At 37.2% G+C, this 24,736-nt stretch overlaps 1 protein-coding gene and 1 long non-coding RNA gene across 10 annotated transcripts in view; one reads left to right on the forward strand and one right to left on the reverse strand.

The window, feature by feature from the left end:
* The window catches only part of Rhbdl2 (rhomboid like 2), a 50,701-nt gene that overhangs the window by 19,659 nt on the left and 6,306 nt on the right, over positions 1-24,736 (forward strand). For all 3 annotated transcript variants that reach the window (XR_007352090.1, XM_048815725.1, XM_015485235.2), the window contains exons 4-7: positions 1,208-1,356; positions 4,934-5,046; positions 21,685-21,785; positions 24,088-24,148. Coding sequence is in view for 2 of the 3 variants with exons in the window: in XM_048815725.1 (XP_048671682.1) it covers positions 1,208-1,356; positions 4,934-5,046; positions 21,685-21,785; positions 24,088-24,148 (424 nt within the window). In the remaining variant the exon portion in view is untranslated. The remainder of the gene's footprint in view (positions 1-1,207; positions 1,357-4,933; positions 5,047-21,684; positions 21,786-24,087; positions 24,149-24,736) is intronic.
* Positions 1-24,736, reverse strand: part of LOC125620430 — a 64,945-nt gene that overhangs the window by 18,114 nt on the left and 22,095 nt on the right. For 2 of the 7 annotated variants that reach the window (XR_007352093.1, XR_007352091.1), the window contains one exon: positions 21,606-21,752. The exons of 2 other annotated variants lie outside the window; for them this stretch is intronic. This is a non-coding gene — a long non-coding RNA (uncharacterized LOC125620430). Of the gene's footprint in view, positions 1-18,337; positions 18,860-21,605; positions 21,753-24,736 lie in introns of those variants that run through there. 3 more of the 7 variants (XR_007352097.1, XR_007352094.1, XR_007352096.1) reach the window with 3 other exon arrangements.

Consider the following 24,736-nt stretch of genomic DNA (forward strand, 5'->3'; position numbering starts at 1 on the left):
AAATACAAAATGCTAAGGTCCTATTTTATTTTATTTTTTGGTGCTGGGGACTGAACCCTGAACCCAGCAATGCTTAACTATGAGCCACATCCCCATCTTTTTTTATTTTGAGACAGGTCCTGCTAAATTGCTTAGGACCCTCTAATTTGCTGAGGTTGGCTTTGAATTTGCAATCCTCCTGCCTCAGTCTCCTGAGTTGCTGGGATCATAGGCGTGTACTACCACGCCTGGCTGATCCAAAACTTTACAAGTGTCATGTTGGTGCTCAAAAAGTTTCAGATTCTGGAACAATCAGATTCTCAGATCAGAGATGCTTAACCTAGGCTGGGGATGCAGCTCAGTGATAGAGCAGTTTCTTAGCATGCACAGGACCCTGGGTTCCATCTCTAGTAACGCAAAGAAAAAAGGTGTAGAGATGTCTAACCCATACTATTAATAAAACTCCCGACTTTATTTGGATTTTACCACTTCTCCCATTAATGTCTTCTTTTTGTGTTCCTAGTGCTCTCCAAGCCAGGGAATCAAATTGCATTTAGTAGTCACATCTCCCCAGCCTCCTTTGATCCCTGACGGTTTCTATTATTTTTCCATGAGCTTGGCAGTCTTGGGGTGTACTGGGGTACAATGTCCCCCACCCTGGGTTTGTTTGATGTTTTTCTCATAATTAGACTAGAGTTATGGGTTTGCGGGGAGAATACCACAAAGGTGAAGTGCCCTTCTCTTCCCATCACATCAGGGAGTAGGGGATATCACATAATGTTACAGGGACATTACTTTTCACCATTTGGTGGAGGCAGTGTTTTCCAGATTTTGCCACTGTGGAGTTAACTACTTTTCCCTTTCCTTACTGGATTCCTGGAAGCCAGCACTGACTTACTTTTATATTAATTGTAAATGAAGGGTCAAATAGTGGGGGTGGGAATGTGAGGGCAGTGGGTATTTAAGGGGATGGAAGAGAACCTAGTACTAGATAGCAGGGGTCAAAGGCAGGGGAAAGGGGATTCTTGATAACAGCTGGTCTAGTGCAGCCCTTGACCATGGGAGGAAGGAGTTGACCACAGTGGGGGATGGTTGGGAAACGTAATTGCTGTCATCTTCTGAGCCCACTCAGAGCTGATGATTTAAACATAGTTACTGCCTGTGGGCTTAATGGGGCACTCTCTGGCGACTGGTGTGGTTAACATTCATGTCTGCCCCTCCCTATCAGCTGGCAGTGTTTATTTACTATGCTGTGTGGAAGCCTCAAAAACAGTGGATCACCTTGGACACAGGCATCCTGGAGAGTCCCTTAATCTACAGTCCTGAGAAGAGAGAGGAAGCCTGGAGGTTTATCTCCTACATGCTGGTCCATGCGGGGTAAGGAGTGACAGTTAAGTCATTGGTGTCAGAGGTGATTATAAGTAATGTAAGAAATTGTCACTTCTCACTGTGTGTGTGTGTCTGTTACTGGGAATTGAGCCCAGGGCCCCACACCTGCTAGGCTAGCACTTTAGCCCTGAGCTATACCCCCAGCCCTTTTTAGATTTTGGGACAGGGACTCGTTAAATTGCTCAGGTTGGCCTCCTGCTTTAGCCTTCTGTGTAGCTGGAATTAAAGATGTGTGTCACCCTGCTTGCTGTCACCCCTAACTTGTGTTTAGAGCTTTATTATCATAAATAAGGTACTTTCATGTCCATTTTCTTGTTTGAGCCTCACAGCAGCCTAGGAGGTGAGTATTTCTCCCATTCTTATGTCTGAGGATGTAATCACTTGCTGCACATCCCACAGCTGATTCAGAAAGAGACCTTACCCCACAAATGCTGACAATATAAACTACTTTACATTGCATTATAACTATCTAATGTTTGTTTTGATATAGGAATTTTAATGAACAGATGCCAAATAATTAGCAAGTCAGCCGTAGGTCTTCCTAGTTGATGGATGTTGTTAAATGTTTTCTAATTTAGGTTATGAAATGGTAGAACCAAAGGACCATCAGCACCCCCCACCCAATAATCCTACACCACACTCTTTAAAAAAATTAATTCATTTTCATCAGTGTGAAATACTGTTTAGCATCTGATATGTTACAGGCAATAGGAGGTGCGGTGCTGCATTTTAGTTGTATCATTTCCTAAAAGCAGATAGTCTTTCATGTCCCTCAGCATCCACCATCTCCCATACATGCTGCAGTCCATCAGCAGCTTGATGCCAGATCCACCTCTTTGGTGGACTCCTATGGTGTCCAGTAAGGCCAATTCTGTCTATGTGGCCTACCCAGTTCTGGTGTAAAAGATGACTCTTTTGGTCAGTGGCTAAAAAAACAACTATTACAGGACGCAGAGGTTTGACAATCCCCAATTGCTGAGTTTCTGTCCATACTTCCATACTTTCATTTTCCATTTTACAAATCTTTTCTAAGCAAATGTGGCTTCTGCTCTCAAGGACATTAAAATTATAAGAAGAATAAACCAATAGTAATGTTGGCAATATAGTATTAGAGTATACAGTAGCTACTTCTTTAAAATGGGGTTTTAGTACCACCTCTTAAGGTGGTTGTGATTAAATGAGACACTGCTACAATTTTCACAGTATCTGATATATATAGTAAGACACTCAGAAAGAATTTGCATGTCTGTGTAGGACATGTCACATATGGGGTTGTATTAGAGATGCTTTGGGATGTGAATTAACAAATAGAGACCTTTTTTGGGGTTGTGTGTGTGGGGGTATATGGTGCTGGGGATTAAACCCAGGGCCTTAAGCATGCCAAGAAAGTGCTCTACCACTGACCTACAGCTCAGGTCAAGAGGCTAATTTTTTTCTAATATGAAAAGTACAAGGTAGGTGATCGGTTCATCAGCTTATTGAAACCAAGGCTCTAGGTTCTGTGCTGGTGTCTCTGCTATTCTTTTGGCCTTTTTTGCTTTCAGGTTGGCTGCTACAACTCTGCATTCAAAGCCAAAAGAAGGGGAAGGGGGCACCAGGTACGGGTGCATCCAGCCCTTTAGTCAAGACGGAGCTCTCTTAACAGTGCTCTTACTTGCTCACTGGTCAGAACTATGTGACTGGACCTGGCTTTACTCCTAGCTAAGAGAGGTTGGGAAAGTCAGCATTAGATCTTCTAGCCTGACTGGAGGAAGCTGGGTAGGGAGAAGAGAAATGGACGTTGGAATTGTTATAGTGTAAGATAAACAGAGAGAGGGAAAGACCAGGGTGGGGATGGCTTCTCGGATGACAGATTGAAGTTGGATCTTGAAAGTAGGGAAAATTTGGGTGAAAAAAATTAGTAATTCCATTTAAGGTAGATGACACATTGTAATTTTAATGCCACTTTAGTCTTACTGTTGAGCAGCAGAAAGTTTGTATGGGGTTTGGAGTTTTTATGATATTGGTCACCTTGTCCTCAAAGGGTTCTCAGAGGACAGGATGGCTTTCTTTGAACTTCTCATTTAAATTCAGGAGCAGATATTTCTAATCTCCTTTATGCTTGAGATATCCAGAACAATAGTATAACTGTCCTTGCTAGACTATTGTGTGCTGAATGACACATACCTCTTGTATGTCTTGTGTGTGTGTGTGTGTGTGTGTGTGTACACTGCAATTTAACTCAGGGGCACTCAACCACTGAGCCACATCCCCAGCCCTATTTTGCATTTTATTTAGAGACAGGGTGTCACTGAGTTGCTTAGCACCTTGCCGTTGTTGAGGCTGGCTTTGAACTTGTGACCCTCCTGTCTCAGCCTCCTAAGCTTCTGGGATTACAGGTGTGAGCCACTGTGCCTGGCTCTCATATGTCTTTGAAGATGTCTTGGGCACTCATAGCTATAGCTGGGAGCACAGGCACCATAAAAGTAAGTAATCCATTCTGCAGGATGTATCTAGAGAACCTCTTCAGTGACCTGTTGGATATCTGTAAAGTACATGATGATGCAAAAACATAGTCTCTAAAACTAACATGAGAACTGCTGCACTGTGGAATATTGATATGTCTATTTTGTTTTGGAACTTTTGGTACAATCTGAAATCTCCTAAAAAACAAACAAACAAACAAAAACACTGTACTGCATAGCAACTAAATTAAGAGTTACTTTAATGTGGGAATTTTTCAAATTATGTTCAGATTCTCCAGAGATGCTTTGTGGGTTCAATAAGCAAGATAATAAAAACTTTGTTTAAAAATATTTTTACTGAGCTGAGGACGTAGCTATTGGTACACTTGCCTACCATGTGTAAGGCCCTATGTTCAATTCCCAGCATTGAAAAAAACCTGTATGTGTGTGTGTGTGTGTGTGTGTGTGTATAAATATATTCCCATATGTTTACACACACACACACACACACACACATATAGATAGATAGATAGATTTTAACATATTTAAAGACTGTAATAAAAAACACCCACATTCATTGTGTTATATGCCAAGTTGTAGTATGTGGGAATTACTTTAGCAAGTCTTAAAGGTACTTTTTAAATGTAGAAACAGCAGTGAAATTTCTCTTGCCTTCTCTGTTTTATTAAATATCCAGAGGTTGCAAGATAGACTGTTTAAAAATCTGTCGAAATTTAAACTCATTGTGAGTGAGTCAGGATTTTTTTAAAAACTACAATGGAAACAAAATCAGATGCGGAGACTGCCATGATTGTAGTTGTCATCCAAACCCCTAATTTCAAGTTTATGTTCCTTAAGCCTGCCCCTCTGGTGTTTCCTGTTATAATTGTTATAAAATGGACTTATAGAATATATTTATACTTTTAAAATGTTGTTGTATCTGTTTTACATATTGAAGTGCCTTGCAAGATTTTATTAAAAAAAAAAAAGAAAGACTTGCCTGCTAAAAAAATTAGAAAATGGAATTCTAGCAAGTCCAAGTCCTTAACTAGAAACAACATCTCAGAGCCTACTAAAGAAATAACTGCTTTAATATTTGACAACTGTGTTTGTCTTTGCAGAGTTCAGCACATTGTGGGGAATCTTCTTATGCAGCTGGTTTTGGGAATTCCCTTGGAAATGGTCCACAAAGGCCTCCGAGTGGGGCTGGTATACCTGGCAGGAGTGATTGCAGGTCAGTGTTCTGAAAGTAGCAGTATCAACAATTCTGGGCTCTTAGGATTAAAAGCGAAAATAATAGATATTTATAGTGGATTTCCTTTTTCTTTTATGCCTTACTTTTCTTGTTTTGTAGTACTAGGGATTGAACTCAGGGCCTTGCTCATGTAGTTTTACCACTGAGCTACATTCCCAGCCTTTTTATAAATTTCATTTTGAGAAAGGGTCTGGAAGTTGCCCGGCTAGACTTAAACTTGTGATCCTCCTGCCTTAACCTCCTGAGAGGCTGGGAGCATAGATGTGTATCACCATGCATGGCTATAGTTTCTTATTTAAGTCAAAGTTTATTGTGCTCCTAATATATGTTAGGGACACACTAAGCATTAGAGATAATTTAATTGGAGATGAGATATTAGAGATAATATGAGCACATGAAAAAGAAGTCCTGGTGCCTTTATTCAGGAATCTCACATAATTGGAAACTGCAAGCATTTTGGTGTATAGGATGCTTATATTGGGTAAAGGCCTAAAGCCAGGTCATAAAGACTCTTAAGTGTCAGGCTAATGATTTTTAGAAGTAATATGATTAGGTTTGCATTTTAGAAAGACAAATTTGGGCTAGGGATGTAGCTCAGTGGTACAGTGTGTGCCTAGCATGTGCAAGATCATAGGTTTGATCCCCACACATCATCACACACACAAAGGGACACAAAGACACAAAGACTAGTAGAATGTGGCAGTAATTTCTAAAATTGTGCCTAAGTTGATTAATTATGGTGTGAGAAGAATATATTAGAACTCCTGTCAGTTCATTTATATAAACATTTTAAAATATTAAAAATTTAATTTTAGATAATTGTAGACATATCAGCAGAGGTTAAGAAATATTGCCTAATGATCCCATGTACCCTTTGACCAAAGTTGCAAGATAGACTGTTTAAAAATCTGTCGAAATTTAATGGTAACATCTTGCAAAACCTTAGCACAGTATCATGACCAGGACACTCACATGGGTTTAGTCAAGTTCCAAAACATTCCCAGCACCCCAGTGATTCATCATCATGCCTTTTATAGCTCTGGGTTCATCCCTGTCAGCCTACCACACTCCTATATCATGGGCAGTCACTAATCTGTTCTCCATTTCCATAATTTTGTCATTATTAAATGAAATAATCTAGTTTATCGTGTTTGGGATGGCTTTCCTCTAGGATTGTATTCCTCTAGGTTGTTTCATGTATCAATAATTAATTCCTTTATATTGCTGAATAGGACTCCATAGTATGGATGTACAACTACTTGTTGAATGATTTGCTCACTGAAGGGCATCTGGGTTGTTTAGAGTTTTGGGCTATTTGTAAATAATGCTGCTACAAACATTTATGTACATATTCTTATGAATCTTAAATTCAGGGTTTTGTGAACCTAAGATTTCATTAGACTACAATAAATGTCAAAGAGCACACCTGCTGGATCATACATATGATGGTAGCATGTTTTATTTTTTAAACAAAAATTCCAGAAGGTTTTCCAGAATATCTATCCTTTTATATTCCTTCTAGTAAAGGACAAGTGATTCCATTTCTCCATATTCTCAATAGCATTAAGATTTGTTGTTGTTGTTATTATTATTATTTTTTTTTTACTTTTTCTGAGAAGAGGGCAGTGATATCTTATCATGGTCCTAATTTACTTAATGGCTAATGATGCTGAAATCTTCTTATGTGTTTATTTGCCATCTGTCTATCACCTTCAGTGACATGTCTGTTAATGTTTTTTGCCCATTTTCTAATTGAAATTTTTTAATTATTGAATTTATAAATTCTGGATACTAGTTTTTCTTTAAAAATATAGTTTATAAGTATTTTCTCCCAATCTATAGCTTGTCCTTCCATTATCTTAACATGGTCTCTCACACAGCATGAATTTTAAAATTTTTGATGAAGTCAATCAAGGTTGTCCTCCCTCCCTCTGCCAGTACTAGGGATTGAATGCAGGGCCTCACACTTGCCGGGTAAGCACTCTACCACTGAGCTACATCCCTGGCCCAATCAAGTTTTTTCCAGTTTTCTTTTTATGAATTAAGTTCTTGGGGTTCGCCTTAAACACTCTTTACTGAGTCCTAGTTCTGAAGATTTTTCCCCTACATTATCTTCTTAAAAGTTATAGTTTTTTTTTGCCTTACATTTAAATATGTGATCAGTTTTGATTTGGTTAATTTTTCTATGATGTATAAGGTTCAGATTGAGGTTGTGTTTGTTTCTTTGACCTATGAATATCCAACTATGCCAGAACAATTTGTTAAAAGAACTGTTCTTCCTTTACTGAACTGCTTCTGCACTTTTGTCAAAAATCATTTGCCTATAGTTGTATAGGGGCTACTCTGGCTTCTTTTTATTCCATTGATCTGTGTGTCTCTCAACTGATACTATATAGCATTGGTTACTGTAGCTATATAATAACTCTTGAATTCAATAAGAATGATTCCTATTTTAGTTTTCATTTAAAAAATATTTTTGCTGTTGTAGTTCCTTTATCTTTCCATATACATTTTTACAACAATCCTATGTATAACTTTGAAAATTCTTTCTGGGATTTTGATAGGAGCTCATTAAACCTGTACATTAATTTGGGGGAGAACCAAAATCTTTACTGTGTTGTCTTTCAATCCAAGAGCACAGCATGTCTCTTATTTAGATCTCCTGGATGCTACTATATTTTTAATCAGTGTCTGTGTGTTCATTGCTGGCATAGAGCAATACAACTATTTTTTATATGCTTATCTTATATCTGTGACTTTCTTATTAGTTCTAGAGTTTAGTTTTGTTTTTTTTTTTTAGATTCCTTGGGATTTTCCATGTCGTCTGTGACTCATCATGATTAGTGACAGTTTTATTCTTTGCTTTTCAATCTGCATGGCTTTTTTTTTTAATATTTATTTTTTAGGTGTAGATAGACACAACACAATGCCTTTATTTTTATGTGGTGCTGAGGATCGAACCCAGGGCCTCACATGTGGTAGACAAGTGCTCTATCACTGGGCTCCAGCCCCAGCCCGAGCATGGCTTGTCTTTTTATGCCTTGTCATGGTGGCCAGCACCTCCACCACTATGTTCAGTAAGAGTGGGGAGAACAGATATCCTTGCCTTGTTCTTGCTCATCTATAGAAAGCAATGAGTCTTTTACTACTAAGTAGAATGTTAGCTATTAGCTGTAGGCTTTCTGTAGATGCACTTTACCAATGCATTTCTTTCTTTGTTTTTCTTACAAGTGTCTCCTTTGGTTGCCCAGGTGGCCTCAAACTCCTGGACTCCATCCCAGCCTCTTGAGTACTGGGATTACAGGCATGTGCAAGCATCTGGGTTACCAATACATTTATTTCTAAAAAATGAGCAAGAAATCGAGTATAGCAAGTATGTACTGCACAGGTTGAGATGGGCCCCACTGTCTTTATATGTTGTAAGAGGACATGCAGTTTCTTGGGCGTAGGGTGGGAGTTCCACAGCACACAGGGACAGAAAGCTGTACCTGACTTGCTGTCCTTCATGTTGCAGGATTTATCGCAGTCTGTGTGGGCCTGGTTAAATAAGTAGGGTAATCTTCCTAAGGAATAAAGGACATCCTGTGTAAGGAGTTGTCGAAAGGATCTTTTATTATTTCCCAGAGATTCATTGATTATTTAATGGTAAATTACTTAGATTAGTTTATATGTTTTTCTTTTACAAAAAAGATGGATGTCCAATTTGCTGACTTTTTCTGTGATAATAAAAGGATTTTTTTTATTTTTATTTTTTAGTAGCATGCTACTTAACAGATGTTAGGAAAACAAATATGCAATATGTCCCTTTGAGGACATGATTACATTTTTCCCTCAAAGGAGTGAGAAAATAACTACTTTTCTAAAAATACTCATGCTATGCAAAAGGCATTTTGAAAATTGGAAATTGTTTCGTTATTATGTGATTTTGCTGCTGAAAATGATGCAACATCTCATAAATTCACATTTAGAAGGCAGGGAAACAATTCTTTAATTGGTTTTAAAATTTCTCAGTGAAGAGTTTTGGTGAGCTTTAAATTTTAATATAGCATTTTGATTATTTTGCAATAACAAATTACTGACATTGGGGAAAGTGGGAATTAGCCAAATTGCAACAAAATTTTTGCATAATTGGAGTTAAGCACAGTGATACAATTCTATTTGAAACTACATATCATTTTTTACTTTTAAATTTGGCCATGATAGTCATTTCTATAGAAAATAATTGAATTTAGAATTACATCTTTGTATTTCTGTGTCATGATATTTAACCAAGAATTTCAAACTATAATATGAAGCCTACTTAAGAAACACTACTCATTGAAAGATTTTTTTATACCATTAATGAAGTAAAAATAATTTTAAAATACTGTTTTTAAATTCTATTTTTATTTTAAAAACATATTAGTATAGTAGTACATATATATGTAACTTATAAATATGTAAATACACCTATATTTCAAAAGGTAGTTGTGTTAGTTTCCTAACTGCTATAACAAAGTGCCATAAATTGGGTGGCTAAAAACAACAGGATTGAGCCAGGCACAGTGGCACACCCCTGTAATTCCATTGACTTGGGAAGCTGAGAAAGGAGGATCACAAGTTCAAGGCTGGCCTCAGCAACTTAACAAGACCTTGTCTCAAAACAAAAAAATGAAAAGGGGATGTAGTGGTAGAATGCCCCTGAGTTCAATCCCCGGTACCACAAAATAAGTGAATAAATAAGGCAATAAATAAATAAATGAAAACAAATAGATTAAAGAGAAAAAAAAAACAGGAATGTGTTGTTTCACAGCTCTGGAGGCTAGAAGTCTGAAATTAAGCCATCAGTAGTACTCTGCTCCCTCTGAAACCTGTAGGTGAATCCATCCTTGCCTTCTCCTAGTTTCTGGTGGTAGCTATGAGTCTTGGTGTCCTTTTCTTTTAAGGTACTGGGGATTGAATCTGGGGTCTTGCACATGCTAGGCAAGTGCTATACCCTCCCAGCTACATCCCCAGCCCATGTTTTCTCTTCTAGGACACCAGCCATTGTGGTTTGGGGACCCACCTTGCTTCAGAATGACCTCACCTTAACTAGTCACATCAGCAACAACCTTATTTCCAAATATGGTCACTTATGTCCAAATAAGGTACTGGGGGTTAGGACTTTAACAAATCTTTTTTGTTTTGGGAGGTACATAATTCAACCTATTATTAGTTCTTACCATTTTTTTTTTAACTGATCAAAAGTTTGCCAGCCTCTTACAGCTAAGTGTTTCAATAAGAACTGTGATGACCAAAAAGGGCAGGATGAAGTGGCAGATAAAATTGAATGTGAAAAAAAAAAAAGATAATTGACAAGGCTTAGTGACATAACTCCCCATCCTGCCTCCCTCCTACTTTTTTTGGATCCTGTTTTTCCACCTCCTCCTTCTGTTTCTGCACACACCTCACCTCTTTTGTCCTGCTCTTGAAGGTCCTTTGGGATGGTCAAGCCTTGCCTGATTCCAGCTTCTACATCCCTGTTTCCCCCATGGCTTGATTTCAGCCCTGCCCCAGTCACAGAGAGCCAAAGGAGAACATGAATAACCTGTTCATATCCTCTGCCTAATTTTGCAATAGCTTCTTGGCAGGTGTCTCTTTGCCAGTCCGGTCTATCCTTCACATACTGCTGTTTGGATCATCTTCCTCCAACAATGATTAGATCATATTGTATACCCTTCCTAAGAAATTTATAGTAGCCAAAAGAAAGCCAAAACATCCAAGAATGCTCTTCATTCCCCTCTGCTGCTTGGCTTCATTGCCTATCTTGCTTTGTTTTTTAGCTTCCTTCACATGTAATATAATTCCTTATCCTTGACTCCTGACAAAATGTGTCCAGGTCTGTGGATCAGAAGCATCAGCTTCACCTGGGAGCTTGTTAAAATGAAGCATGTTGGGCCCCAGATCAGACCTGCTAATCAGACTCCTCCTTTTAACAAGTTCACAGGAGACTCAGACATAGATTAAAGATTGAGAAATGCTGGTGTGCTCTCCAGCAAGTGTCCCTCAGGCTTACAGATGGTCAGAATCATCTGGGGAGCTTGTTGCAAACAAAGCCATCCAGATCCCAATAGATCTACTGAATCTGAATCTCTGGTGATGTGGCCCTGGGATCTATAGCTTTTTTTGTTTGTTTGTGCAGTGAATACAAACTGATAACTACAAACTGTATACCTTTAAATTGTGTAATTTGATAAGTTTTGATATGTGTATATAACCATCATCATAATCTAGTCACCTCCCAGAACATTATCTTGTGACCTCCCCTCCCCAGCATATATTTTCTGGAATTATAGTTTGTGTTTTCTAGAATTTTATTTAAGTGGGATCCTAGAGTATATACTCTGTATTGTCTGGCTTCTTTCACTCAGTGTAAATATTTTTGAGATTTTTCCATGTTGTGTGTGTCAATACTTGATTCCACTTTATGGCTAGATAACATTTCATTTTAGGAATATACTACAGTGTGTTTATTCATTCCTGTCTTGTTGATGGACATTTGGGTTGTTTTCAGTTTGAGGCTATTACAAATGAAGCTGCTATGAATATTGAGTTCAAATGTTTGTATGGACAAGTGTTTTCATTTCTCTTAGGTAAATATCTAGGATTGGAATGACTTGATTCTATGGTAGGGTATCTTTTAATTAAAAAAAAATACACACACACATGTTAGTTGTAGTTGGACACAGTACCTTTATTTTTTTAAAAAAATTTTATATTTATTTTTTAGTTGTAATTGGACGCAATACCTTTATTTCACTTATTTATTTTTATGTGGTGCTGAGGATCGAACCCAGGGTCTCGCATGTGCGAGGCGAGTACCCTTCCGCTGAGCCACAACCTCAGTCCCCTTTATTTTATTTATTTATATGTGGTGCTGAGGACCGAACCTGGTGCCTCACACATGCCAGGCAAGCACTCTACCACTGAGTCCAAACCCAGACCATCTTTTGTCTTTTTAAGGAACAAACTTTTTAACAGCATCACTGAGATATAACTCACATATTATACAGTTCACCCATTTAAAGTGTATAATTCAATGTTTCTTAGTTAAATTCACAGGTTATTTACTCATTATCACAATCTAATTTTAGAACATTTTTATCCTCTAAAGAAATTCTGTACCCATCGGTAGTCATCCCCCACTCTACCCGACTTTACCCCATCCACCTGCCCCAGGTACAAGCTACTGTTGGTTCATTCTAGACATTTCATGTAAATAGAATTATACAATATGTGGTCTTTTGTGACTGGATCTTTTTTCACTCAGCAGAACATTTTCAATATTCATTCATGTACCATACATCACATTTTATTCTTTTTTATTTCAGGACAACATACTACTGTATGGATATTTTCTTTATCCATTTGTCAGTTCATGTACATTTGGCTTGTTTCCACTTTTTGGCTCTTATGAATAATTATGCTGTGAACATTTGTATACAAACTTTTGTGTGGATATATGATTTCATTTCTTTTGGGTATTCAATTAGGAGTAGAACTGTCAGGCCATATTGTAGCAAAGTTCCTGTTCCTCCACGTCCTCACCATTTGGTTTGGTCACTCTTAATTTAGCCAATCTATTAAGTGTGTAATATCTTAGTGGGTTTTAATTTTAATGTGCATTTCTTCTGAGCTTCTCTTGTGCATGCTAGGAAGCCCTCTACTGCTGAGCTGTAGCCCCAGCCCTAATTTGCATTTACTAATGACTAATGATTGTGAGCATCTTTTCATGTGCTTATTTGTCATGCATGTTAAAGGTCTGTTTAAACTATCTGCCTATTTAAAAAACTGGGTTAGCTAGGAATGGTTTTATATATATATATATATATATATATATATATATATACACACACACACATATATATACATATACACACATATACATATATATATTCGTTTCTTTAAAAAATGGTTATATATACATATATATACACACACATATGTGCGTACACACATAATACGTATGTGTATGTAATAACAAGTCCTTCATTAGATATATGGTATGCAAATATTTTCTCCTGAGCCATGTCTTGTTTTGCTTTCTCTTAATGGCATCTTTTGTAGAGTAGAAGTTTTAAATTTTTATTGTCTGATTTATCAGTTTCCTAAATTTAGGAATTGTGCTTTTTATCATCATATCAAAGAAATTTTGTTTAATATAAGGTCACTATGCTTCTTCTAGAAGTTTTTATAATTTTAGCTTTACATTAAGTCTTTGATGTTTTTATGTTTTTTTTTTTTTTTGAATTTTTAATATTTATTTTTTAGTTATCGGCGGACACAACATCTTTGTTTGTATGTGGTGCTGAGGATCGAACACGGGCCGCACGCATGCCAGGCGAGCGCGCTACCGCTTGAGCCACATCCCCAGCCCCATTATATGTTTTATATAAAAGTATTCTGCAAAGTATGAACTGAAGTATTTTTTGCACATAAATGCCTGGTCCATACCATTTGTTGAAAAGAATCTTTTTTCCACTGAATTGCTTTTGTATCTTTGTTGAAATCAGTTGTCCATATGTATGTTTGTGTTTATGTGTGGACTTTCTATTCTGTTTCTCTTATATGTCTATATATCTTCACATCACACTGCTTTGATTATTGTAGATTTCTAGTAAGTCTTGAAATCAGAAGGGCTAGCACTCCAATACTGTTCTATTTCAAAGTTTTTATATTTTGGCTATTATAGATACTTTGCATTTCTATATTAATCATCTTGGTAATTTCTACAAAAAGAATCTGCTGGGATTTGGATTTCAATTGTATTGAATCTATAGATCTATTTGGAGAGAACTGACATTTTGTTTTTCAGTAATGGGGATTGAACTTGGGGCTTCATGCATGCTAGATGATCATTCTACCACTGAGGTATATCCACAACCCTTTTTAAAATTTTGAGAAAGGGTTTTGATAAGTGGCCCAGGCTGGCCTAGAACTTGTGATCCTCCTGCCTCAGCCCCTGAAGTAGCGGAGATTATGGGCCTGCACACTACACCTGGCTAGAATTGAAAGTTTAACAATTTTAAGACTTTCAACCAATGAACACAATATATCCTTCCATTTATTGGGTTTCTCAGAATTCTTCTGATCATGTTTTAAAATTTTCAGTGTTTAGATCTTGTACATTTCTGGTCAGATTTATCTCTGTGTATCTCTCTCTTTTTTGCAGTGCTGGGGATTGAACCTAGGGCCCTGCACATGCTAGGCAAGCTTGTATTTTTAATATATTGTAAATGGTTTTATTTAAAACATTTCCTTCCTTCCTTTCTTCCCTGGGGATTGAACCCAGGAGTGCTCTACTACTGAGCTACATCCCCAGCCCTTTACAATTTTTTTTTTTTTTTTAATTTGGGGGTAGGGTCTTGCTAAATTGTCCAAGGTGATCTCAGACTTTTGAACTTATAATCCTCCTGCCTCATCTTTCTGAGTAGCTGGTATTATAGGCATGTACCACCGTTTATATCTATTTTTAAAATTCCTATTTCTGATTCTTCCTTGCTATTGCCCAGGAATATAGTTGATTTTTTTTTTTTTGTATGTGTGTGTGTGTACTATATTGACTTTACTAGACTCATCTATTATTTCTAGTAGGTTTTTTTTTTTTTTTGGTGGTGTTAATTCCATTAGATTTCCAACACAAATTGCTATGTCTGTGAAGAGAGTCAGTTTTACTCCTTCCTTTTTAATCTGGATGCCTTTGATTGATTGATAGGTTGATTGATTGCCTAGAATCTCCAGCATAATGCTAAAATAGGAGACTGAATATCTTTGTTTTTGATCGTAAAGGGAAAGATTCCATTTTTCTTAGATGTTGATGAACCTTTATTTTATTCATTTATTTGTATGTGGTGCTGTGAATTGAACCCAGTGCCTCACACATACTAGGTAAGCGCTCTACTTTTGAGCCACAACCCCAGCCCACGATCCAGTTTTTTGTTGTTAAGAGTGATGTTAGCTGTGGATTTTTCATACTTGCTCTTTATTAGGCTGAGGAAATTCCCTTACATTCCTAGTTTGTTTAGTGTTTTTAATCACAGAAGGGTATTGGATTTTGTTGAATGCCTTTTCTGTGTCTATTATGATGATGATCATTTCTTTTTTTGTCTGAATTACATTGACTAATTTTGAAATGTTAAATCAGTCTTGCTTTTTTTGGGATAAATACCACTTGGTCATGATGTATCATCCTTTCTTAATATTGTTGGATTTTACCTGCTACAATTTTGCTTAGAAATTTTGCATTTATTTATTCATGAGAAATACTGGACTATAGTTTTCCTGTAAAGTTTTTGACTGATTTTGGTAACAGGCTAATGCTTTGCCTCACAGAATAAAACAGGAAGTATTTCATGCTCCTCAATTTTATGGAACAGTTTGTATACAACTATTAGTCCTTCCTTAAATGTTTGTTATAATTCAGCAGTGAAGCCATCTGGCCCTGGAGTTCTTTTCTTTGTTGGGAGATTTTAAACTACAACTTGATTCCTTTATTAGACACAAGGCTATTTGGGCTATTTCTTCTGAGTAAGCTTTGGTAGTTTGTTTTTCAAGAGATTTGTTCTTTTCATCTAAGATGTCATCTTTATTGGCATAAAATTGCTTATAGTATTCTATTATTATTATTACTCCTATTTTTGTGGCCTTGGGGACTAAATCCAGGCATACTGTATTACTGAGCTACATCCCCAGCGCCCTGCCCCCAACATTTTAATATCTTTTTTTAGTTGTGTATGGACTCAATGCCTTTATTTGTTTTTATGTGGTGCTAGGATCGAACCCAGTGCCTCACAGTTGCAGGGTAAGTGCTCTACCACTGAGCCACAACTCCAGCCCATCCCCAGCCTTTTTTATTTTTTATTTTCATAGATGGTTTTGCTAAATTGCCCAGGCTGGTCTCAAACTTGGAATCCTACTTTCTCAGCCTCCTGAGTTGCTGAATTATAGGTGTACACCACCACATGTGGCCCCCCATTACATATATATATTTAGTACTGGGAATTGAACCCAGGTATGCTTATCCACTGAGCTATATCCCAGACCTTCTTATTTTTGAGTTAGGGTCTCACTAAGTTGTGTAGGACCTCACTAATTTGCTGAGGCTGGCTTTGAACTTGTATCCTCTTGCCTCAGCCTCCTGAGCTGCTGGGATTACAGGTATGTGCCATCTTTTAATAGCTAATGAATTTGTAGTGGTATAATATTTTTCATTCCAGATATTAGAATAAAATATTTGCATTTTTTCCTTATTCTTTGATTAGTTTGATTAGAGGTTATCATATTTATTGATCTTCTCAATGAAAGAACAGCGTTTGCTGGGCATGGTGGCCCACACCTATAATTCCAGTGGCTCAAGAGGCTGAGGCAGGAGGATTGCTAGTTCAAAGCCAGACTCAGCAACAGCGAGGAACTGAGCAACTTAGTGAGATCCTGTTTCTAAATGAAACACAAAATAGGGTTGGGGATATGGCTCAGTGGTTGAGTGCCCCCAAGTTCCATCCCCAGTACCCATCCCACCGCCCCCCCCCCAAAAAAAAAAGAAATACCAGCTTTTGGTTTCATTATTTTTTCTCTACTGATCCTTTTTGTTTTTCATTTCACTGATTTCTATTCTGGTCTTTATTGTTTCCTTTCCTCTATTTACTTGGTGTTTCACTTGCTATTTCTAGTTTGCTTAAGATGGACTGTAAGGCTACCAACTGGAACTTGCTTCTTTTAGAACACCGGTGTTTAATGCTATACATTTTCCCCAAAGTATTGCACAACGGCAATATGCCTCAAACTTTGATATGTTGTTTACTTGCTAGTTTTCCTTTTGGTTTCTTCTTTCCACATGGGTTATTTACTGTGTGCCATTCAGTTTCCAAATATTTGCAGATTTTTTAGAGATGTTCTGCTATTGACTTCTAGTTTAATTATGGTCAAAGAACAAACTTTGTATAACTTGAATCCTTTCAAGTGTATTAAGGCTTGTCCTATGGTCCAGAATATGGCCTGTTGGTTAAGTATTCTGTGTATCTGAAAAGAATGTGTGTTCTACTGTTCCTGGATGGAATATTGTGTAAATGTCATTTATGTCAGTTTTATTATGTTTATTCTATAGATTTACTGGTTTTCTGTCTATTTTTTCTATAGTTTAAGAAGGGGATGTTGAATCTCTGATTATAATGATAGATTTGTCTGTTTATCATGTGGTTCTTTCATTTTTTGCTTCATTTATTTTGAAGTTCTATTGTTAGGTATGTAAACATTTAGGATTGTTATGTTTTCCTGATGAATTGATCCATTTGTCAGTATGAAATTAAATTATTTGTGATAACACTGTATGTTCTAAAATTTACTTTAAAACCTAACATCTTCTTTTAAATTAGTGTGAGTATATCTTCTCTATCATTTTATTTTTAACCTAATTTATATCTTTATCTTTAAACATTTCTTGTAGGCAGCATATAGTTGGATCCTATTTTTTTAATCCAATTTCATAAACCCTTAATTTAATTTGGGTGTTTAAACCATTTGCATTTATTGTGATTAATGATATTACTAGGTTTGAGCTCAATATGTTGCTATTCGTTCTGTGTTCCTTTTTTCCTGTTTTTATTTTCTCTTTTTGCCTTTTTTGGGTTGTGTATTTTTTTTTTCCAGCAGGAAACTGTTTTATTTGGCTGCAGCCAGGTTCAGAGGGTACAGCTTTTGTTGTAATCAATCAATCCCCTGAACCCCAAGTTCAGGGAGTTTCAGAGGGGTTGTGTATTTTTTATGATCTTATTTTATCTTCTTTGTTGGCTTATGAACTATAATTCTCTGATTTGCTAGTTCAGTGTTTGCTTTAGGGTTTATGGTATCTGTCTTTAGTTTATCACACAGCTCACTTTCAAGTGATATTATATCACTTTGCATATAATGATAACTTTATAAACTATATACTTCCATTTATCCTCTTTAGCCTGGTATTATCATACATTTAATTTTTACATGTTATAAATCTCACATTACATTATTACTATTATTTTTGATTTTAATTTTTGAGACAAAGTCTTGCTAAGTTGCTGAGGCTGGCCTCAAACTTGTGATCCTTCTGTCACAGCCTCCCAAGTAGTTGGGATTACAGGTGTGCACCACCATGTCTGGCCACATTATTATTTTTGCTTACATAATTATCTCTTTTTAAATTTTTTATATTTGTATATGGACATAATACCTTTATTTTATTTATTCATTTTTATGTGGTGCTGAGGATTGAACCCAGTAGTCATATGTGGTAGGTAAGTGGTCTACCACTGAGCTATGACCCCAGCCCACATTATTATCTCTTAAAGAGATTTAAATGATAAGAACAAAAGTTGTAGTGTTTGCTCATGTTCTTATCATTTGCAGTGCTCATCATTCTTTTGTGCAGCTTGATATTTCCTTTGGAGATCTTTCTGCCGCACGACCAGCACGACCAGCACGCTAGCTTCAAACTAGAGGTTCCAAACATAGAAGTTAACTAGTGAGATCAAAATAAAGACACATTTTACCTTTTTCTTGCCCAGCTAAGAGACGGTTTCTCAGGGCTCCTGCCTCGAGCCACCTGGCGGTAGCAAGGTTTACACAAGAGACCAGCAGGAGAGAGAGAGGCATGCCAGAGAGTGAGCTTTTATTGGGGAACAAAAAATTCAGGGGAAAATTCCATCCAGTGAAGGTCGATGGGGACAGCATTCCAAGGTCAGGGTCAGTGACTGGTTTTCAGGTCAATGGTCAGTCACATCCCCACACAGACAGGCCCTCGCACCTGGAAAGCGTGGGGAAAGCTCTGACTCAGCTGGTCTGAGTACCTCACACCCAGTCAGGGAGGTACCCAATCACGTGTGAGAACAGCTTCCCACAGATCTTTTTCCATCTGCCTGAGATTTCCCTTAACACTTCTAATGGTATGGTCTGTAGGTCAATTCTCTCAGGTTTTCTATATCTGGAAAAAATAGTGAGCCTTATCTCTTCTTTTGGAGGATGGGAGGGCTAGAGACTGAATTCAGGGTCTCAGGAATGCTAAGCATGTGCTCTATCTCTAAATCTGGTGCTGGAGATAAAACCTAGGCAAATGCTCTTCCACTAAACTACCCCACCAGCCCCGCCCTTCACTATTTTTTGTGGGGTACCGGGGATTGAACTAAGGGACACTCAATCACTGAGCCACATCCCCAGCCCTGTTTTGTATTTTATTTAGAGACAGGGTCTCAGTTGCTTAGCATTTCACTGTTGCTGAGGCTGGCTTTGAGATCCTCCTGCCTCAGCCTCCCGAGCCACTGGGATTAGAGGTGTGCACCACCACGTCTGGCCCCACCTTCATTTTTGCAAGATATTTTTAAGAGGTATAGAATCCAAACTTGACACTACTTTTCTTTCAGTAGTTTAAATATATTGCTTTACTGTCTTCTCGCCATGTGTTTTCCAATGAGGAATCCATTATGATTCTTATCTTTGTTCCCTAATATAAAAGATGTGTTTTTACTTTGGATTTGAAAATTTTCACTGGTTTTGAGCAACTTGATTTTTTTAGTATAATTGTCTTCATGTTTCTTGTGCTCGGGATTTGTTGAGCTTCTTGAATCTGTGGGTTTATAGTTTTCATCAGACTTTGGAAAAAAACCTTAATTTTTTCAAATAGTTTTTCTGTATTTGACTTCTCTCTTCTTTATTGGGGACTTCAATTATATATTTGTTAGATTGCTTGAAATTTTCCTATAGCTTACTAATGCTATATTTATTTTTAAAATATTCTGTGTGTTTTGTTTGGGATAGTTTCCATTTCTGTGTCTGTTCATTAAATATTTCTTCTGCAATGTCTAATTTGCCATCAAACCTACTTAGTTTACTTTTTATAATTTTTGACATTACAGTTTTCATCCTTAGAGAGTTGATTTGAATCTGTTTTATATCTTACATGTCTTTAACTTTTGAACACAAAGGATACAGTTGAATAATTGTTTACTGCTTTTATAGCCTAAATTTAACACGAGTTATTTCTGGGTAAGTTTAATTTGGTTGACTTTTCTCTTGTGTCTCATCATTTCTGCCTCTTCACATGTCTGATCATTTTTGACTGGAGGCCATACATTTTATCTTGTTAGATGATACTTGAAGGTAGTTTGATCTTTTCTGGTAGGATTTGTTATGTGAAATTATGTTTCAAGTCAGGTTGAATGCTAATTATTCTCACTACTGGTCAGGCTCCTTTTGTGTACTCTAACCAATGTTCCATGAATTATGAAGTTTTTGTTTAGAAGTTATCTAGCCTTTTTGGTGCTTGCTGTGTGAGCAACAGGTGGTGTTCCCACATGCTTTTTGGTGGTTCTTTCCTTGGCTTTGGTAATTTCCTCACATGCTTCTTTCTTTGTGTGCAGCTCTCTTTTCTCTAGTACCCTGTCTTATGAACTCAAGTTGCCTAGATCTATTCTGTACCTTAAATTCCATCTTAACAACTTCTGGCTTGGTGGGATCAGCCTGGGTTCTCTCTTCATGAACTGCAGGCTGTAATCTTGCTTAAGGTAATAAGTACCTCAGCAATAAATACCTCACCTAAATTATTTCCTGTCTCTGAGGGTACACTGGTCTTTGTTGTCTGAGTCCCAACTTGTTTGTTTTTGGTACTGGGGTTGGATCCAGGGATGCTCTACTATTGAGTTTCATCTCCAGTACTTTTTATGTTTTTATTTTGAGACAGGATCTTGCTAAATTGCCCAAGCTGGCCTTGAACTTGTGATCCTCCTATCTCAGCCTCCTGAGTTGCTGGGATCATAGGTGTGCACCACTTTGTCTGGCTCAAAACATTGTATTAGAGTTTGCATGAGTTGGTTTGTAAAGCATTGTTTGGTCCAGGGATCAAGGATTGGGTTAGGAAATAAATTCATCTTGCTTAGGGGAATCTGATTAAATAGTATGTTAATAAGGATTCTGAGGCTACATCTTGATTCCCATAAGAAACATAGCCTTGAGGGCTGGGATTGTGGCTCAGCTGCAGAGTGCCCGCCTAGCATCTTCGAGGCCCTGGGTTTGATCCTCAGCACCAAATAAAAATAAATAAATTAAATAAAGATATTGTGTCCAACTAAAAAATAAATATTAAGAAAAAAGAAACACAGCCTTCAGATAATACTGGAATGTTAGGTATTTTGACAGTTTGATTAAATATATGGAGTATTTTGAAATAATAGTTCACAAGTTTATAACATTTCATGTAGTATTATAAGTACTATATATGTATGTCCAACTCATTTACATCCCCAATAACTCATTGAATCTATTAATATCCTTATTCCGTAGGTAGAAAAACAGCATAGAGGGGTTAAATAACTTCTTCATATCACACATTTGGTAAATTTAGCTCCAGAGTTTATGCTCTTGTTTCTGTAATACTACTTTTCTAATAAACACTTAATGTTTCAGAAAAATTAAGGATAAACTATGTATCTCTACTTATATAGTATACAAGTGATAAAATGAATTTGTTGCTTGTTAATGTGAAAATGGCCCAAACTTACCAAACTTTTACCTTAGATTGGAAAGATTTGTATCTCATGTTTCTCATCATGTCTGATCCTTTGCGTTTTATTTCTTTAGGTTCCCTTGCCAGTTCCATTTTTGATCCACTCAGGTCTCTTGTGGGTGCTTCAGGAGGAGTCTATGCCCTGATGGGAGGTTATTTTATGAATGTTCTAGTGGTAAGAACTTTGGGAACAGAATCTATGGAGGAGGAGGAGGATGATGATGATGATGATTTTTGCAGTGCTGTGAATTGATCCCAGGGCCTTGGGCATGCTAGGCAGGTGGTCTACCATTGAGCTATCTCCTTTGCTTCCGCTTTTTTCCAAAACAATAACTGTTACTTGGTTCAGAGAATCTTCATTTAACAATATTTAGGGAATACTCATCTTTCTGAGAATCATATGGCCCTCAGAGTTTATCCTTCATATTTTATATTTTCTTGTTATCTCAAAAGTAATGTGGATTAGCCAGGCAAGGTGGCACATACCTGTAATTCCAGTGACTCAAGAGGCTGAGGCAGGAGGATTGCAAATTTGAGGCGAATTTAAGCAATTTAGTTGAGGCCCTATCTCAAAATATAAAATAAAAAGAGTTGGGATGTAGTTCAGTGGAAGAACACCTCTGGGTTCTGTCCCTAGTAGCAAGGGAAGGGGGAAGGACAAAGTAATGTGAATAAATAAAATTTTAAGTTTAAAAAAAGAAAGTCAAGGTTCCCAGTATAATGTCTTTTTAACAGTCTGACATGCATGTATAAACATTTTTCTATATGTATTTAAACTCCACCAATATTATACAGAAATGGCCTCCCTTGTACTGTTCTGCATCTTCATGGGGCATCCTGGCCATCCACCCATGTCAGTACACAGAGAGCTCCCTCTGCCTTTGCAGGGCTCTAGAGCATCCTTTGTATATTTGTATCATGATTTTTTTTTTTTAACAGAATCTCATTGAAAAAAAAGTGGGGTGGGCTGGGGTTGGGGCTCAGCGGTAGAGCTCTCACCTAGCATGTGCGAGGCCCTGGGTTCAATCCTCAGCACCACATAAAAATAAATAAATAAAACAAGGTATTGTGTCCAACTACAATTAAAAAAATAAATATTAAAGAAATGTGGGGCCATTTTGCTTTTCACATTATAAATAATGCTGTAGGGAACGTTCCTTTACATTTATGTTTTGCATTTGTGGTTTTTTCTTTTTGATAGGATAAAATCCTAGAAGTGAACTTACTAGGTGAAAACTTAACATTTCAATATGCAAATTCCAAATTGCCCTCCAAAACTGGCATATAATTTTACATTCCCATGATAGTATGTGAGTGCCAACCATTTCTTAACACAGGAAAAAAATCCTGACTTGGCTTCAACCTTTTACCCATTTAGGTATACTATAAAGTCACTCTAGTAGGACAAATACCAAGCAATTCTAAAACTGTTCCAGAGGTAGAAGTTACTTCTTAGAAAAATATTTTTCAAACGTTGGATTACAACCCATTAGTGGTTGTGAACTCAGTTGAAGGTCCTGGGCTCCAAAATCAAACAAAAATTTCAGCGTGTGTCACATGGACTAGGAGAAGGCACTCTTTGATTTATGTGTGCAGTGGGTTGTTACATTATTTCTTACTGTAGGTCATGTTCACAGAAGCTTGAAAATAGAATTAACACCCCTGGTGCAGCATCTTCACTTCATAGGAAGGGAGTTAATAACTTGAAGGGGAGGGAGAAGCAACTCAGTAAATTAAAGTGGAGTATGTGACTCAGCAGTTTTTTAAGTGACACCAGGGCTATCACAGGCAGGCACATTTTTTCAAAGTTAAAATAGAACAGTGTATTTTGATCAACATTTTCCTTTATTTTGAAATTACTTTAAAAAAATTGAATTGATATTCAAATTTTAGTTAAGTCTTTGCTAGCTACTATGGGAAAAGAGAGTAAAGAAGTAGTGAATAGACGAGATCGGGCGCGTTCAGGGTGGTATGGCCGTAGACAGAAGTAGCGAACAAGTATTTCCAAAAAAAGCTTGGAACTACTGCATCAGTCTTAGGTTAATGGCATTTATTTATCTAACTATCCACCCATATATTCATTTTTTGACATATTCAGTGTAGACTTTTTATTATCTATATTTAGATAATTTCCAGCTAATAAAATTTCCCCCTTCCCCCTCAGTTCTGGGGATTGAACCCAGGGCCTTGTACATGCTAGGCAAATGCTTTACCACTTAGCTGTACCCACAGCCCCCTAAATTGAGTCATAAATCATAGAATTAAATGCCATGCTTCATTTTATTGTCCAAAGTGCACTAGCATTGTATTTCTTAAAAACTTTTTAAAAAAACTTGGCTGTTACAACAATGCTTTGTTTGGCAAATATCTGATGCTTAAACATAGGTTTCAATCACAGAGCTGGTGAAGAGGGGGTAGAGCTGAGGTTTCCTTTGCCAACAGATTGCTTACATTATTGTGACTTATCTCTTTGCAAGAATTTTCGAGAAATGATTCCTGTCTTAGGAATTTTCAGACTACTGATCATCATCCTTATAGGTAAGTGAGTTTGGGGAATATTTTACACCTTTGGTTTAATTGGATCCACCTTCAAAAGGCCTTTTCACATTTCCCAAACACTGCCTAGGGTCAGAAAGAATTGTTGGCTTCATAGGATTAGGCATGAAGGGAGGAATTTCACAGGAACCACCTCAGGGTGGTTCTTAGAGGGGCCTGGTGAAGTGTTTGGGCTTGTTGTTTCTTTCTAGAGTGGGGAAAGCCAACAAAGCAGAGCTCTAGGTGCCCCCTCTACTTCAACCATAATGTTTTATAAACTGGACTTTCTCTTTCAAATGTTGGAGACTGTATGTGACTTTTGTCTGCAAAGGAAAAGCCTGGAAACCACTGAGATATTCTGCTGCCTTCTCAAGTTTTACATTTTCAGATTAAAAAAAAAAAAACTGATCTAGGATATAAACTCTGAGTGGCAGCTGAGGACTGAGGACAAGAGAGTGGAGGTCAAGGAACCGAGAAGCTCAAGAGCTAAGAGAGTGACTAAGGTGGCTTTTGAAATCTCTATGAATTCTAGAATTACACGCTAGAGGAGTTTTGGTTTGGAAGAACACGCCATCTGGGGGGGGGGGGGGG

The sequence above is a fragment of the Marmota marmota genome, unplaced genomic scaffold (genome assembly GCF_001458135.2).
Source record: "Marmota marmota marmota unplaced genomic scaffold, marMar, whole genome shotgun sequence".
NCBI lineage: Eukaryota > Metazoa > Chordata > Mammalia > Rodentia > Sciuridae > Marmota > Marmota marmota.